We start from the raw sequence: 17,576 nt of genomic DNA, 5'->3' as shown, positions 1-17,576 counted from the left end.
GGTATGAGAAGGGCGCAGAGCAGACACGACTGTCGGCTGTCCCCTAATTTATCTCTGAGCGATGTAATTGGCGATGGTGGATTTGTTTACCATATTTGGCAAGATAGTGACACAGCGCGCCTGGGAATTGGACTAGAGCGGCCGTCACTCACAAAAGTCAGCCTTCTCGGAGCTTTACAAACAAAGCGGGTGCTCACGGGAGTTGTAGTCCAAAACAAACCCTCTCTGAGATTACTCGAGAAGGAGGGGATTTCCCTCCCCTGCGGTGATTTCAACGCCACATATGTTCCACAATTTTAAATGTGCTTGCCGCGATCAACTCTTTTCGTTTACCGTATCTTTTAAGTTCAAAACAAACCCGCAGCAGCCAGTTAAAACACACGCCGACACGAGACCCCCTCCGTTTACAGCATACAAATCCCACCGGCGGTGCTCTCATCTGATTGGCCGCGCGGTGCTGTCAATCACGCAACGCTCCTTCCACTACCGCTCCTACAGTAAATATTTGTGTTTTCTCGACCGGCTGGAGGACTGAGGCAGAGAGACGGAATACAACTCGAGTGAAGAAAGAGAGGAAAACGGTCGAAAGTCTGTTTGTAAAGCCAGCCGCCGCGAGTAGGACACAGGCTTCGTCGAAAAATGGATGAACTCAAACATCAAGTCATGATTAACCAGTTCGTCCTGACGGCGGGTTGTGCGGCAGACCAAGCGAAGCAGCTTTTGCAAGCGGCACATTGGCAGTTTGAGGTAAAAAAAAAGAAAGAAAAATATAAGATAATATGCCTTTAACGTCAAAGTCTGCGGGCTAACGTTAGCCACACGGCTAATGTTTATGTCTGACCGACCATTAGTTTCTACTGGAGCTTCTCTGTCTGCCTCGCGACACTTGTGTAGGCTGTTGAAATTCAACACAAAACAAAGCGTCAGTGTTCCGCAATGTGTCCCCTTTTTCTTAGGGTGGCCAGAAGTCGGCCCACTTTCTAACCAGAACTTTTGCCGTATCTAAAGTAAGATGTGTGTAGCTTTATCCGGACTAAACCAGAGAGGGGGGGGGGGCACAGTAACGCAGTACCGCAGTACATCGAGCACATCCAATTAGACTTTACTCTAGATTAAATACTATAATCCGACACATGACAGCAGTGTTCAGGCGAGGCCGGCGAGTGCTATTACGCAATAAAGATGACCGTCGTGTTGTATCGACTAGCCCACAGACAGAGTGGAATTGTTTAGTCTGCGGTGAACCCAATATAGATTTAGTTCGTACTGGTAGTACGTCTTCGCCGCGAGCTCTCTGTATTATTTAAAAATGTATATCAACACAGAAATAAGCGACGTTTGGACGAATTAATTGTGATTTTAAATGCATTTATCTGAAACATAAAAACACCATAATGTCATTAATTGTCTTGTGTGTTTCATTGCAGACTGCCCTCAGTGTCTTTTTTCAAGAAACAAATATTCCATATGGCCATCATCATCAAATGGTGAGTGTGTGGAGGAGCGGGGGCGATAATAACATACGTTTGTAATGCTCTCTGTTGTTCTGTTTTATGTAACTGTTAAAGAACCGAACTTCAAGCTAGTACGTCTTTAAGAGCTACCGTGTTGTTTTTGGGTGGGATGGGGTAGGATAAACAGCCCTTATAGGCCAAGGGGGATGATGTTGTGCTAACAATAACAAAGCACATGTCGGCCATGTTGTGAGCTTCCAGAAATAAACACACACAGGCATGAAACAACAGCAGCAGCAGCAGCCACTTGAGTATGTATGCAAGAAAGAAAGAAAGAAAGAGGAAGATGTGGATATATTAAATCCCTAATTTGTCATTGTATCAACTGAGGTGCATAAAGGAAGGAAGGATGGGCCCCTCTGTTTCTGGGTAAAACAGAAAAAAGTCTCCTTCCAGGAAGAGGACAGCTGCGTCTCACAAATAGATCCTTGTGAAATTGCATTTTGCCTCGGGTTATTCGGCTGTTCTTCCCCTGATTTGGACACCGCTGGTATTCTTTAAGGGTCGGAGAAAACAGAGCAGAGTAAACTGGATCGGGTCCGCACGAGACTCTGCACGTACACACTCGCAGGGGTTGAACGTTATGAAACACTAGCAGTATTTGGGCTTTTAGCAGCAGCAGCAGCACACGTTGGCAGCACACAGGCCTTTGTTTGCAGCTGCATGCATGGCAGCATCCAGCAACAGCTGCCCTCTGGAAGAGCTCGACAGAGATGTGTGGGGATTTATTTATTTTATTTTTTTTGGACGAAGGATTCGCTTATTATTGCGTTGTGTGAGAGTTTGTGTAGATTTGTTGCCTCTTAGAGTTGTGCAATATCAGCAGAGGAAACGGCTCTTTGTGAGCTGGATCTTTGTTACAGTGGCTTCATTATAAGAAAGAAAGCCGGCCCTTCTTCTTCATCATCTGATCAGTAAATAACAGCATCTCGGTCCTCCTATTTAGCTCACGAGATGTCTCTCTTTAATTCAGAGAGTAAACAATCTGCCAGGAGCCGTTCTGTTCGGTGTGCCAAATGGGGCTGAGCTTGATTGCTGCAGACGCTGGATAATGAAAGTCAGAACGCAGAGCACCTACGTGTGTTTTTGTCTGATATTGTCATAGATGTGTTCTTGCGTAATCTGGCGTTTCACGTTCCCTTTTTTTTGCACACACCAGCATGCGTGTCTGCATACTTACCATGCATGAATTTGTGTTTTGTGCGCACACACACACACACACACACACACACACAGAGTGGGTGTTTAGGTGCATGTGTGTGAGTCACAACAGTCCTACAGCAGGGCAGCGTGTCCAACCTTCCTGCAGCTTATCGGGCCACAGTGTCCGTTGGTATCTAATCCACTTTGCTCTGGCTCTCGTTCTTTATCCGTCTCTTCAATTTTAGAGTAAACACGGACACCGTTCAGTTACCGTTCAGTTGCGCGTGCGTCAACGTTTTGCGGTTGCAACACAAAACTGAACTCATCCTTGAGATTGCTGTTTTGGCTAGAAGCCTCGCCCCACCCCCGCTAGCCCCCGACAGATAGCCCCGTAGATGTGCAGTTCTTGGCAGCATCGCAGGTTAGGACGTCATGTAGGTCACTTAGTTTATTGATACTGTTCAATGGGCTGGTTTATGCTATTGTTTTTGAGGCCCCGGCGATGCATGAAGCACCAAATCACTTTCCCATCTAACTGTGGCATCATGGGAGATACACTTGGATACAAAGGCACCGTTGTTTAAGAAACAGAGTTGTCCCTAAACAATGTCTGGTGGGGATCTGTCAGTAGGATAGTGGTGAGCCTTGTCAGGTCTGTTTTGTTTACATGTGCTTTGCGAATGCATCGTATGTCAGAGGTTTGTACCCTGTATATATATCGAGCCGACTCATCGGTGAAGTCTTGTATAAGACTGTGGAGGGCGGAGGATTTAGATAAAGCTCTTGTCATTATTATTTCCTTTCAGTTGCGATCCCAGAGCCAGGGGAGTGCCTGTGCCTTGGCACACGATGTCAAAGAGCTACAATCTCTGCACAGACACGCAGTCAACGCTCTTGTTTGTTGTTGTCAACATCTGTGTGTGTATAAAGTATGTCAGTGAGAGCCCTACAGTCACATGATGTATCGTTTAACAGATTGTAAATGTACGTCTACTGTACGTTCCGGGATGGACACCCAGACACCTAAGCTCAATACAACTGGCTTTATGGTTGTTGTGCAACGCCTCCCCTTCTACTCCCAGTTTTCTCCTCCCCACACACACACACACACACACACACACACACACACGCCCTGCTTTTACTAACACAGCAACCGCAACACATTCCTACAGGACGCACCGCTCTCACCGGCCCAAAATGGACCCTTTCACAGCAGAGGGTGCCGGTATGACTAAAAAAAAACACGGCAGCCTCTCTCTTTCTGTAGTTTACACACTCTCACTCCTCTTGCCTTCCTTCCTAACTCTATTTCTGTTTAGTTTCCTGCTAGAAGATTTTATAATCATGCCCTGTCCTCATCATCTTGTTTTAGCATGAATCTCAAAGCAGTCAAACCCCCAGGACAGCATATCGCCGTTGTTCACTCACACGTGGAACACTTTGCATGGCTTCTGGCTGTTTGATACTAATCCCTCTTAGCACACATTATGCATATTTTCTTGTGCACTTGCCTTTTTTTTGTGTTTTCACACATATTCTAGGAATAGCAATATACGACGTCAGAGGATTAATATAGCAGCAAACAACTAATTGCTACAGAAAAATATAATTTTGTGGAGGAATAACTATCTGAGCAGATATCAAACCAATGAATTGATAATCAAAATAGTTGGCAGTTAATTTAATATCTGACAACTAATCAATTAATCGTTTCAGCTGTAATAGACAAACCATTGGTCTTTTGTAAGCAAAACTATCTAAAATGGTTTCTTGTGTGCGAGAGAAAGATTTCCTTGGATAGAGATGCACATGAGCAACTTAAGGAAGTATTGTTTTCAGTCATCATGGTTTTTTGAATGAGCAGGTCTGGACAGTGTTACAGCTGTCTGTGAGTTGTTCACTGTGTGTCGAAGAAAAAAAACACACAATCCACAACACCAATATCAGTGTTTCCGTGATTAATATCTCTCCCCTCGGGCCACGTACAGCCGCGATAAAGTGAATGAATCCTCATGTGATCACGCGGGAGGAAGTCGCCTCGCTGGACCATTTCCACTGCTGTCAGGAAACATGTGACCCCGTCATGTGACTAAGCAGGGGAACGACCGTACTAAGCCACAAAGCCTGCTCCGCATGCTTGTCATTTCCGCTAGAGTTAAAGTATCTCAGGGTAATGAAAACAATCTCCTCTAGAAATACTACACATTCTCCTCTCACTCGAACAGTACGTCTACCTCGTGGTCTCACTCTGATATGCTTTTATATTGATGTAAAAAAGAAAACAAACGTATAGTTTTTGTCTTTGCTCCTGTTTTTTTCCCCTTTCTTAGCACTTTCTTTCAAAGTCCTATTACACTACTAGCTTCTGTGGATCTGGCCTTCTCCTTCTTAATACTTAAATGAACACATTAGCTAAATATAATCAGTAAGTCATCTTTAACTGCATCCATTTGAATAACGTTTTCCTTCTACTACCGGGCACAACCCAGCCTGGCCTACATACTGCAACCCACAGAATCATGAAAAACACCACAGCTCCAGGGTTTGAATGATCAGCTTTTTTTATTGTCTTGTAATTGCTATTCGTCACCGGCGATTGGCTGGCTATCCTTGCTATCCTTCCCGCTCGAGGTGAATGAAGCAAGGATTTTATGAAGGGCAACGTTCAGTAACTGACTGGGCACTGGGTGACGGAGCAGAATAGTATTGGGCTTTAAACACTGTTTCCTGGCAATATAAACACCCAGTAGAAGAAAGGAGGAGGGCGTGTGTGTGTTTGAGGGGGATGTTTCTGGTAACTACAAACATTGGGTTTTGGTGTCCGGGTGTGGCTTTAAGAAAAAGGATTTTTCAAAATCCTCACTTCAAGATCTCACAGATATTTAAAGTGTGTGGTGTGCCCATGCAGAAGAGCAGAGGTATAATTACTTTCATAAATCATGCTGTGACAACACGGACGACTGTCTGCTCCCGTTCCTTTCTCTGTCATAGCCTCCGTTCATTTATCACCACACTGCAAGAGATGGAGGAAAGGCTAGCAAAAGTATATAAAGGATACTTAAATTGGGTCTGAAATAGCGGGGAGGAATCAACAAAAAAAACAAGTGAGGAAGGGCGCTTGGCTAGTACTTAAGGTGAAATAGGCTTTTGGAAATTTAGGTAGACGGTACAAAAACAAAGTGCTGCTTCGTGTCTCAGCCACAAAAGAAACAAGGTGCTCTCTGTCCTGCTGCCCTTGCTTACATTTCATACAGTCATACAGTTCATTAAGTGCAGAATGAGATGAAATCCAGTTTGTTTTTCCTCCGTTGTTTCTATATTTAACTCTGATTTCATGAGTATGTATGGGTCTGCGCACTGAAATCTCCTGGGTGTGCATGCAGCAGTGTGGCTCAAATCTAATCATGTCTCTGTTCATGCTAATGAATGTGCATGCATCTGTGCCTGGATATGTGTGTGTGTGTGTGTGTGTGTGTGTGTGTGTGTGGTTTTCTGTAATAGGCTCAAGCAACATCTGTTTTTTCATACCTTAATAGCTTCCTGACATTTCGCCGGGGTATATACGGTATATGACGCCCCGGGATGAGGCCGTATCTCTGGTCTTACCATAAGAGCCGGCCCACCTTAAGAGCCTGAGCCAAATCCTCCTGTCCTGTGATTGTGCGCCGGTGCGCAGCAGGTGGCAAGCAAGCCCCCCGGGAGTTACAGCATTTTACTTTCACAGACAAACAGCCTAAATTGCACACGCTCACAACTATATACTGATAACTTCTTACTTGCTAATGTCACGCCGCACACAGTGGGTAGTGACGGCACCGACACCTCGGTGTGCTGAACAGAGATGATGGGCGGGTGGTGGTGGTGGTGGTGGTGTGGGCAGACCATGTGGCTTTAAACTGCTTTTGTAGTTTGAAGAAGACTAAAACCCAAAACACTCAGACGCCATCTTTCTGAGCTCAGCTGCCGGTTACACCAACACATGCACCAGACTCTGGCGGCATATTCTGGTACCGTAATACCGCCTAAGCCCAGTCTGTGCCGGTGTGTGGTACAGCCATGCCAAGCAGTTAGCCACATCTGAGGAGGCTTGGCCTGCGCTCTGCATGTTACAGCGTGTTGCTCTGCACGGCTTCCCAGAACCCTAACCACACACACACACACACACACACAGGAACTTTGGCTCAAGGGACTCTGGGAATGGGAATCCAAGTGGGATGAATGCAAGGACCAGATGTGTTTATGAGTATTAGAGTTGGATTGAGTTTCATACTGATTCTTGCAGTCACTGAGTGCACACACACACACACACACACACGGGAACCTTGTCTGTTGCATTATGGGAGTGTTGTCACATTGTGTCTCCCTGGCCTGTTTTCTCATGATTAGCTGTAGCACTGCAGCTAGGCTCAGGTGATCTTACTACCTACTCCTTCCTTAAGAGACGTATCTCTTGGCAGGCTGAACCTGAGTGTTTACATCGTAGTCGTGTTTCGGTCTCCCTCACGATGACCTTTGGCCTGGTGGCTTCTGTACTTGCCAGACTGTTACCAGTCGTCAGGCAAAAACTCCTCTTTCTAGATATGAGTGGGCCACTGAACGCCTATTGTTAGCCTGTCAGCCATTGTTGTGAGCAGTGCAGTTGGTCAAACAGAGCACATGCTCCACTCAGCCCCAGCTCTCCTATCTTCTGTCGAGTGCCGCTTTCTTTTTCTTTCCGTATCTTTTTTTGTTTTTCATTCTCTTTCCTACATCATGCAGCGTGATAATGCACGTGGAAAACAGAGCACAGCCTGGCTAATGATCAACTGAGTCCCTCGTGAGCACAAATCCAGTCCCTGTGCGTTCATAATAAATAACTCATATAGACGTACACCGCCTCGGGGGCTCAGCTGCTGGAAGCCGGGTGAGTTCGAAAGGAGTGAAGGATCGCGGGCGAGGGAGGGAGGGGACGGTCACCTGAAACGTTCAGCAGCACCTGTCGATCTCCTTTATTTAGTTTAGGAAAGAAACATCCAGTTCTGACATCCGGCCGCTCCCATAAAACCCTGACTGTCACCTCCTGTTTATGAGCTGTGTGATGGGATAATAACATCAGATAACACAGACAGTTTGCCTGTCTGGGTATAGTTATGATGTTATTGTGTTGTTTTGGTGATACTAACCTCCATTTTGTACTGACACCATGCACCGCTTGGAGAGGATTTTTGGTAATGATGAATTTCTGTTATTTAGTGACTTTCTCCTTCTTAAAATCACTAAATTCAGCCTGGTGTATCTCTGAAATACTGATCATTTTGAAGTCGGTCAGTTATAATTTATATCTAATAATTCATTATTGTTATAGGTGTCGAACATGGTTGCTTTGGGATCCAACTGCAGGGCTGCAGCGCCAAAAACCACTCCCTATTTAAACATTTAACAGGCAGGCACAATCATGTCGAGTTAATTCAGCAATGGTTTATTCAGCCTGCCTTCTCTCCTTTATTCAACCTTTCCCTCTGGCTCCTGTTTTTTGCCAATAATCTGGCGTGCCCTTCCATTTAGCCCTCATTTTCCTAGTCCGGCCTTCGCATTACATCAGTGACTGTACTGCAACACCAGCATTAGAGTGTAGTCGCATCTAAAGTAAGTTTATTGTGCAACTCTTAAATGGAAAAGTGTATTCTGTTCCATCTTTGTTCGTGCCTTATTGATGCCAGATAACCAGTGAGTCCGGCCTTGAATGTCACGTGGACTCACAAGTCGGTTGTTTGTTGGACCGAGTTGATAAACCGTCATCTGTTGAGGTTACATATTTGGGAAGCATGTTGTCCAAACAACTCATTTCGGTTCCAGTAACCTTAACACGACGGACTCGTCTGTGCTCTTTGCCAGTAATTGGATACATTGAGGAGGCATTTCATATCATCAGTTGGCCAAGTTTAAACCTCCAATCTTCTTGTTAGTCTTGGCTTGGCCAACATTCATCCTCCTTTGACCATACAACGTTGCTTCATACTGTACGCGTTGCACACTTGGACAGAGACCGGCGTTGTCGGTGCTGCCAGGTTTGAATGGCATTGTGCTCACTTGCCCAAACAAACCAAACAAAAGGGAGTGAATATTTCAGAAAGCTTATTAAACATGCATGACGTGAACGCACCCAAGACTAGCCCGGACCTGATGTCGGTGAAACCTCAGCACCCTCCCACGGACCCAGAACTTAACACCGGTTAAAAGAGGTGCAGTCACCGTCTGTGTCTGCCGTCCATATCTTGCTGCTCTTTTTATTTTTTCTCGACCATAATTGATTTAGATATGACGTCTTGTTCTCTTTCAGTATTGTACAGCTTCACACCCCGGAGCTGCCCATTAATTAATAGTCTCAGTTTCAGTGGAGCAGTTGGATTAAGTGCCTCTTTGACTTGGTTCAGTGTTACACGGTCGGCTCCAATAACAATGCCGGAAGACGAGCAGCGAGACCCGTCGTTATTGAGTAGAACGCTCTGAGTTGAGGGTACATGTCCCGTCATTGTGTAGATGAGTGAGTGGAGCTGTGACTCCAGGGCATCCTATAAAGTCGTCTCTAATAATAGGGAAAATCATTTTTTAAAGAAGACTATTATTAAACCGCAAGCGAAATACGGAATTCCTCAAACCATTTTTTGTTCACCAGACAACCAGATAGAGATTTGCGAGTGTGCACGCCTGGCCATCAATCCAGACATCTCGTCTTGTTTTTTGCAGTTGTACACCATGTGCCATTCTTGCAAGTCGACAGACTCGCTGGAGTGAAGAAACATGTTCTGACGGTCACACTGACCAGTCACCGCCAGCATGTGTTACTTTGAATAACTCCAGATATCCAAATTTCATAATTTTCTGATTTTCTGATTTCTAAAAAGTTTGAGAAGTGGCTATAAACAAGGCCACAAGTTGCAACATGCATATCTTTATTTATTTCAGGAGTAAGATAAGAGTCATCTTGCATGGTGTCAGATTTATGGTGAAGAGGGTAAACAGTATGTACTGCTGACAGTCAGTTTGTCCAGATACTACATGTGTACTTCGTACTGAACAGCCAGTTAGGTGCTTCACCACGGTGTGTGTGTGTGTGTGTGTGTGTGTGTGTGTGTGTGTGTGTGTGTGTGTGTGTGTGTGTGTGTGTGTGTGTGTGTGTGTGTGTGTGTGTGTGTGTGTGTGTGTGTGTGTGTGTGTGTGTGTGTGTGTGTGTGTGTGTGTACATACTGGAGGGAGAGGTAGACTGAGTGGGAGGTGAGAGAAAGAGTGAGAGAAAACAGACATGTTGTAGGTTCATAGTAATGCTCACAGGAGAGGGAATGGTGAGAGGAAGAGATTTGGTTCCCATCATGAGTATTGTTGTTAAACTGTGATGGATAGCACTAACAATCGTGTGCAGCAATGTCAAATCAAATTTAAGTATATCAATTTAGGCAAATAGACAAACTAGGTATTGATGCATGTTTGGGCCAGATTTGGCTTTTGGATGTTGTGAAATATTAGATAAATGCCCAACACTAGCTTGCTCAGTATTACTTGAATTTTACATTTTTGGTCTCTAAGGAAGTCGGGTTATTTGCTCCAATGACGTAAATGGAAACGAGCAGATCACATTTTTATTTATTGTAAAATGTGGACTTCCTGTGACAGCCGGGCAGAAACATCCTGAGAGGTTAAAGTGAGATCAACGTTTGTAACGAGGTGTCGGAGCACCGAGGTAAACATGGAGGAGGTCGGTCGGGGTCATAGGACGTAACTGGACCCTCAAAGCTTCTCTTTTCAGTCCGCCACATACACACACTCTGGATATTTCTGAGGAATGTGGTCGGTTAGACTGGAAATAACAGCAGCTCATCTGTGTTTGTGGACAAACACACACACACACACACATACGTATGTACACAAACGGAGGAGTGTTTAAGGTATGTGGACTCTGTGACCTCAGAGCTCGTCCCGCCTCGGCCCCGTCCCGTCAACAGGAGATCTGTACTGCTTCCTCATAGCAACAGTCACCATGGCGATCCCTCTCCGTTGGCTCTGTTGTGAACACAAACCGTCTCTCGCTGTCTGTTACTAAAAGATAGACGTCCTGCTGGATTGTTAACTAGCTAACGATTCCTACAGACGGCCATTTGAGCCGACTCCTCTCAGATGACGACTCGTCGATTAGCTGTGTCACAGTACCCTCACTTTGAAAACGGGTTCACCTCACCAGACCTCTCGCATCGTCTCTGAGCAGTACTGAACTCGCATGCACCCACAGAATGAACAGTAGTTACATCTACTGCTTTGTTCTTCTTTCTGGCCCAGTCGCTCTATATTTAGCCAATATTGCACAATGCTGATTGTTCATGATGGAGTCAGACGTAGTTTCCTGCACAGTTTTATAGTTTTATTTCCATGTAAGAACTACATAGGATTAGTTCAGATCAGTTACAACACAATATGTATACTTTGAAATTATATATTAATAACTTGACAGCCAACTCGGTCATTGTACATCATTCATATTTATGAAACCAGTAAGAACATAAAATGAAACTTATTATCTATTCCATGTAGACACCACATGGAACAAAATCCCCATTTCTTTATCGACCCCTAATAAATCTGCTCCTTGTCAACCTGCCTCCTTCCAAATCATGTGACCCGTTCCATAACTGAGCTACACGTGTCTTCTAGTGAACCTCACATGGTTCACAACGCGTATTGGTGGCAATCGTGTGACACAGCTGCAAACCTTCTGTAGACACACGTAACGTGTGTGTGTGTGTGTGTGTGTGTGTGTGTGTGTGTGTGTGTGTGTGTGTGTGTGCGTGTGCGCGTGCGCGTGCGTGCGTGCGTGCGTGGGCACACGAATTGATTTTTCTCAAATTAAATATTAACTCTTGTTGCAGCCAAGCCCTCAGGAAGAGCACCGGGCTTTGAAGCAGATTACACATAGTGGCCAAACCCAGGAATTACAATTTCCAGGTCCGTCACATGATGCCATGGGGCCCAAAGAGACTAAGAGACTATTCCATAGACACACATTGGGAACGATACACATGTAAATCAGTATTTTTTTAAGTAACCTAACTTCACAATAAGAACACTTGAATCATTAGGTCCTAAAAGTTGAAAGTAATTCACTAATAGCTGAATCCACAGTTATTTCCCTCCTCTATGGATGAGCAGAATCACCAGAAGATCTGGGTCATTTTATCTTAATCTTATACCAGGAAGTCCATTTTTGTTTTGCTCCATTGAGCAACCTTCATATTAAAGGGGCCTTGCCTCCAACACTGTTTCCAGTTCTCTTTATAAGTCCATGGTTGCAGCCTACGTGCGCATCAGTTGTCCAACAGCCAATTGGATTTGGCACTGGTCTCTATCTGCCACGAGGCCGCTTAATACGGAAAATACGGCTTCCTCAGTATGCTGCACCAGGTTTTAATCTGTGCAGGAAACCGTGTGGAGTTTCTACTTACAATGCAATACACCGGTCACGTGCTTTGGTTTGTAAAAACGGCAGAATACATATTCCACTTATGTGGATCATCATTATCAGACTGCAGGTGTATATTTATATCTGCTCATCGGTGTAGTTCGTAGATGAGTAAGTCAGACGTCAACGTAAAAGGTCACATGTCAGCGTTTTCCATTCCTGGACAGTAAGCACGGAGGCAGGTGGCCTCATGTATAGGTTTCTACCCGAGTGCCAGTCACGCGGACCCTTAACTGGTCTCCAGGGTTAGGAAACCCAAACAGCAGCTTCCTCCGCTGCTCGCCAAGAAGCGAAAGAGTCACAGAGGTCACTTCAGCCTTCTCGGGTGTCTGTCTTACAGCAGGAAACAGCCTCCGAGACATGAGCCAGCGCTTCCTGTCGGCATGCACGGTGGACACACTCACCTTTCATAACAGCGTGCCACTCTGAGAACCCCTTACTCGGCCTGACGCAGACCAGATTGGCTCCACACTGTACTGTATGTTCAGAGGACTAATCGCATGGCGCAGCACTTTTAGGGGGCATAGCGGTCCGATTACAACCCCCAAGGGAGGAATGGTGTTCCTGTCCCACTGTTGTTTTTCTCCAGGCTGCTGTGTGCTAAGGCTGTGTGTCACAATCTGAGCATCCAGGGTCGATTATGCCACATTTCCACTGCGTTCTCTACTAAAGAAGCAGAAGTTTCGTCGAAAATTATACCACGGCAAATTACACGTGGCATCGTCCATCGTCAGCTCAGAATCTCGCCTACACTGAGGGGCAACCATCCACAGTGGAAAACAAAATAGAGATGGAAATGAGGCATTTGGACTCCAGAGGTCAGCCTTCAGAGTTCTGGTTGTCAGTAAGAAAAACATTTTTTTTGTCCAGTGCTCATGTGTGACTGCAGCTGCTGCTCCTCATAGTTGATTCATGGAAGCTATGACTCCCAATTCCAGAAAATACCGCCCTGAAACAAACCATCTTGTATTCAACCTGAATCTGTACAACATGTTATCTGGACATTGTTACAGTGTAGAACAAATGAAGGTTTGTGCATACAAACTGCACAATAGATGGTTAATTAATTTGATGTAATATGAATGATTCTGTCTTGCCAGTTGTACTGGAATAAGTACATTTTTTTTAATCTTACATAATCCTGGGAGTTGCCGCGCTGTTTTCTTCCATTGTTGTGGCCTGGGGATTTAGGGCAACTTTGTCGTGTAGGAGCCTGCCCTGTTAACCTCTCAGCCCAGGCAATTTATATTTAGATGACAAGCCTCCTGGTTAAAGCATGGCTCCACCTCTGCTTCCCTATGGAGTACAGGAGGTTGTTGTTTTCCTGCTGACAAATGGACTGGGACATATAGGAAGCAGGCGACCGAGCAGCGTGTGTGAGAAGTGGTTTTAGTGAGGATGAGGACAAAGGCTAGATGTTTCTGAGTAGCCAAACATGTTATTCACATGGTCTATTAACTGCAACCTGGTACGTTCAGTGTTGTTTTTGGCCACATGGGTGTGTTGTGTGTGTGTGTGCGTGCGTGTGCGTGCGCGCGCGCTCTCAGGACTCTAAAGGAAGTCCTGGCAGCAGAGCAATAACAATGCTGGGTTAGAGCAGAGGAGGTGTATAAAGGCCAAGGAGACTTGGTGTGTGTGTATGTGTCCAGAAAGCAAGATTCGCTGTTATTCTCAGTCTGACCAAGTTTATCTGGTCTGTTAAATCAGATTGGATGCCATATAACAGTTGGAACAGGAAGTGGATGTAAACAAAGGACCCTCTGGGGGAGGCAGAGTACCTGGGATTCCCCTAAATTCCCCTTCAGTTATGCAAAACAGTTTGCTTCCTTTTAAAGTGATATCCGCTTTTTTTTTTTTAAACATTGCTTAAAACTCCCTTTTATGGTGAACCCCATGATGTACATTGCTGAATGAATAGAGTTTGTGGCATATGCGCATTTTTCATGAAGATAACTTGCCATTGTCAACAGAACAACATCGTTTTTGTCCACTACAGCAGCATTAGAGTTTGGTGTTATTCTGTTGTTATAAAAGAGCACAAGCGTCTTTATAGCCTCACAATTGTACAGTGAAACCGTCCTACTGGAAGAAATCCATTATAGAAGACAAAAAGATACCAATTTCTCAACTGATAATTGTCTCAATGAAACATAATGTGGTGCAGCTACAAGACAAGTTGCATTTGTCTCTGTTATACTTCAAGCCCACTATAACCCACCGCCGAAAGCAGCTGGTTCACTATATATTTTCAAGTTATTATCATAAGTGCCCAAGAAAACTCGCCAGTATTCACATTTGAGAAGCTGGAACCAATGAATGAAAAGTGTGTAGAATGTATTTTTAGAGCATGCAATACTTATTCTCTTTCCCTTTGTCGTTCTCAGATGTGCACCCCGGCCAACACACCAGCGACGCCCCCCAACTTCCCCGACGCGTTGACCATGTTCTCCAGGCTGAAGGCGTCCGAGAGCTTTAACAGCGGCAGCGGCGGCAGTCCCATGGCCGCCTCCATGGCCACCTCACCCCCGCCCCCCCAGGTTGGCTGCTGGGGGGTCTCACCAAACGTACCTAATGTGCCGCAACCTCCGCAGGGACTCTGGACTCGGGGGCAGCCCCTCAGGCAGCCCTGCCCCGCTTGGCCCATGGGCGTGAACCCGCGCGCAGGCACCGAGCAAAAGGCTAGCGTAGCGATGGAGGCCGAGAGATGAAGGGCAGCACGGGACTGAAAAGCCCCCCCCCCCCCTTTCCACCTGAGGGAGGGAGGGAGGGAGGGAGGGAGGGAGGAGGGGAAATGAAAGCCAGGCGGGTGGGAGATGATGATGGGTAGAAATGGGTTTTGGTCTTTTTCCCCTAAAGACGGATGGATATGGAAAGAGATGGAAACTACGTAAACCAAGAAAACTCAACGTGGACAAATTAAGAAGAGGAGAAAACCAATGCAAATGTTGATACAAATATATATATTAAGACAAAAGATATGCACACACATAGTAATAAGAGAGCAACTGAAATCTTTGTTAGCTTTTCCTAAGTAAATGCATAGATAAGAAAATATTATTGAACAAAAAAAAACTTTAAAAAAAAAACAATAATAATTGTCACGCCCAAGGATTCTATGTGATGTTCAAGGACATTCAAGGCAGCAAACCTAAGTTTCTGTTTAGGTTTTTTTTTTTTTCATCATTTCAGCCGGTGTTTTTTCGCCACTGGTGTTCTGTGTTTCTGCAACTTTCTGTTCTGCATGAAGAGAGAGGAACTTGCAACGTAGTGTTTGAGATCGACTCAAAAATCAACACACAGTGTGAGTGTGTACGCATGTGAGCGGGTAATTCGTTTGTAATCAAAAATGCATACACACACACATATAAATGTGTATATATATATATACACACACATATATATATACATATATACACACACAAACCCAAATACACACATTAGCGTTTAGAGGAAACACCTCTATACTGTCATTCCCATCGTCAAAGGTGGGACTTTTCTTACCTCACCTGGTGGTCACCTGACTTCTTTCAGCCAATCAGGGATTCTTGTAAAAAACCAACTGTTGCTGCCACAGGACATGTTTTTAAAGGTTTTTTTCTTAAAGGCAGCAGCCACTCTGGTTTATGCTCACTGATCTTAGCAGCGATGGCTTTTCCTGACACAGTTTTAAACCTGGACTCAGACAACAACTGTCCACTATATACTTTTTTTTTTTTTTCACAAGAAAAATGAGAAATCATGGTTTATATAATATTGTTTATAATGCTAATTCTGTTTTTGTTAACAGGTTGAGGGGAGGTGGCTTTGAAAATGGGTGGGACTTCAGGTTGATTTTTTAAATTATTTTTTTTTGGAAAGAGTGAATCAAACACAGCTAAAACGGCTCCAGATTTAAAAGACAAAAACACGACTACTCCATCTTTGTAAACAGAATTGCCACTTTGCATGATGTGTTCATAACATGTAACTTCTTTTGTAGAAAACATACATGAGGTCAAGACATGTGTATTGGGGGGATGTGAGTCTCATTCTCAACGCTAATATAGATGCAAACGGTCAAATCAGCAGTGTCTCACTGTAAAGGCAAAAATGGACAAAGTGTCTTGTTGGATATGAGAAACAACAATGTGTGTGGGGGGGCAGCTTTGGGGGAAGCCCACCTTAGACTACTGTCAGATATACTGTCTGATACCGTACTGCAGAGGGTTATTTTTCAACAATTAAGAATGGCCCTGATGTTTGGCAATATTTTTAATACTAGGTCTGCCGCTCTTAGTTTTTCCTGTTTGGATCATTTTTTCATTTGATACAAGAAGAGCGTGTAAGAAGAGATATGTTGAATAGCTGAGGGCCTTTTTTTTCCAAAGAAATGGGGAAATTATGGATATAATTAACAATGAACAAGCAGCTTCCTTTTTATTATTTAGACTAAACTGTTTGAGTTCATCCTTTCCCATGCTTCATACTTTATTTGGTTAAAGTCGGCATACTTATATCAGAGTGTTTCTGGGTGGGCCTGTTCCTAAATGGTTTCTCATGTATGTTTCCCCACTTGTATGGCTGTATGAGACCATTCCCACAATATTTGTGGACTACCTGATAATTAACTTATCATTTTTGTGAACCTTAATAAATATTGTATGTCAACCTAATCGGCATGGTTTACTGCAGTGTGGGAATATTGGCTCTGCAGTTGATTGAATATGACATCGTTCAAAGGGAGGGGCCTACACAAATGATCGTGTGTGTGTGTGTGTGTGTGTGTGTGTGTGTGTGTGTGTGTGTGTGTGTGTGTGTGTGTGTGTGTGTGTGTGTGTGTGTGTGTGTGTGTGTGTGTGTGTGTGTGTGTGTGTGTGTGTGTGTGTGTGTGTGTGTGTGTGTGTCCCCTAGAGACACCAGAGCCGTGTGTTTATTAATGACAGTGGGAAGATGGCTGCATCATAATCTCTCGCTTGGCTACCCCTCAGCCAGGCATATTGACTACAGACTACAAAGTCTCTGTCGGTGTGTGTATCGGAGAACTAAAAAGTCGGTCTTATGTTTTGATGTTTTTTTTGAAGAAGTGCCAGAGATGAAAGCCAAAATTGAGGAGATGAAGCGAGAGAAAACCTTTTTGAAAGAGGGTTTGGCTCTGCGGCCATCTCAGTCTTCGCCTCCCTAAAATCCCGTTTTCTTCAGATGTAAACACAAACAAACACCAGCTGTCCACATGCACAGAATTACCATACATAAACGCCCACCAGACAGACAGACACACACAGACAGACAGACAGACAGACAGACAGACAGACATGCCAGTGGTGTCGTGGTGGTGGTGATAAAGGAGGTGTTGCATAGTTCTCGATGTCCTCAGCCCAGCCCCCCGGCCGCTTCCTACTCTACAGGAAATGAAGCATGAACCCTTTGCTGGTTGTGTGTGCCGCTTTGCCAAT

At 44.7% G+C, this 17,576-nt stretch overlaps 1 protein-coding gene across 1 annotated transcript; it reads left to right on the top strand.

The window, feature by feature from the left end:
• The first annotated feature begins 471 nt into the window (after positions 1–471).
• ubald1a (UBA-like domain containing 1a) lies at positions 472–16,796 on the top strand. The gene is made up of 3 exons (XM_076093320.1): positions 472–747; positions 1,428–1,487; positions 14,529–16,796. Exons 1-3 carry the CDS (start codon positions 640–642, stop codon positions 14,850–14,852), a joined length of 492 nt encoding a protein of 163 aa, XP_075949435.1. The 5' UTR covers positions 472–639; the 3' UTR covers positions 14,853–16,796.
• Positions 16,797–17,576: the final 780 nt, after the last annotated feature.

This window comes from Anarhichas minor, unplaced genomic scaffold (assembly GCF_050575085.1).
Source record: "Anarhichas minor isolate MPS153535 unplaced genomic scaffold, ASM5057508v1 ptg000017l, whole genome shotgun sequence".
Lineage (NCBI taxonomy): Eukaryota > Metazoa > Chordata > Actinopteri > Perciformes > Anarhichadidae > Anarhichas > Anarhichas minor.
The sequence above is the reverse complement of the archived record's forward strand: the minus strand, read 5'-3'. Positions and strand labels throughout refer to the sequence as shown.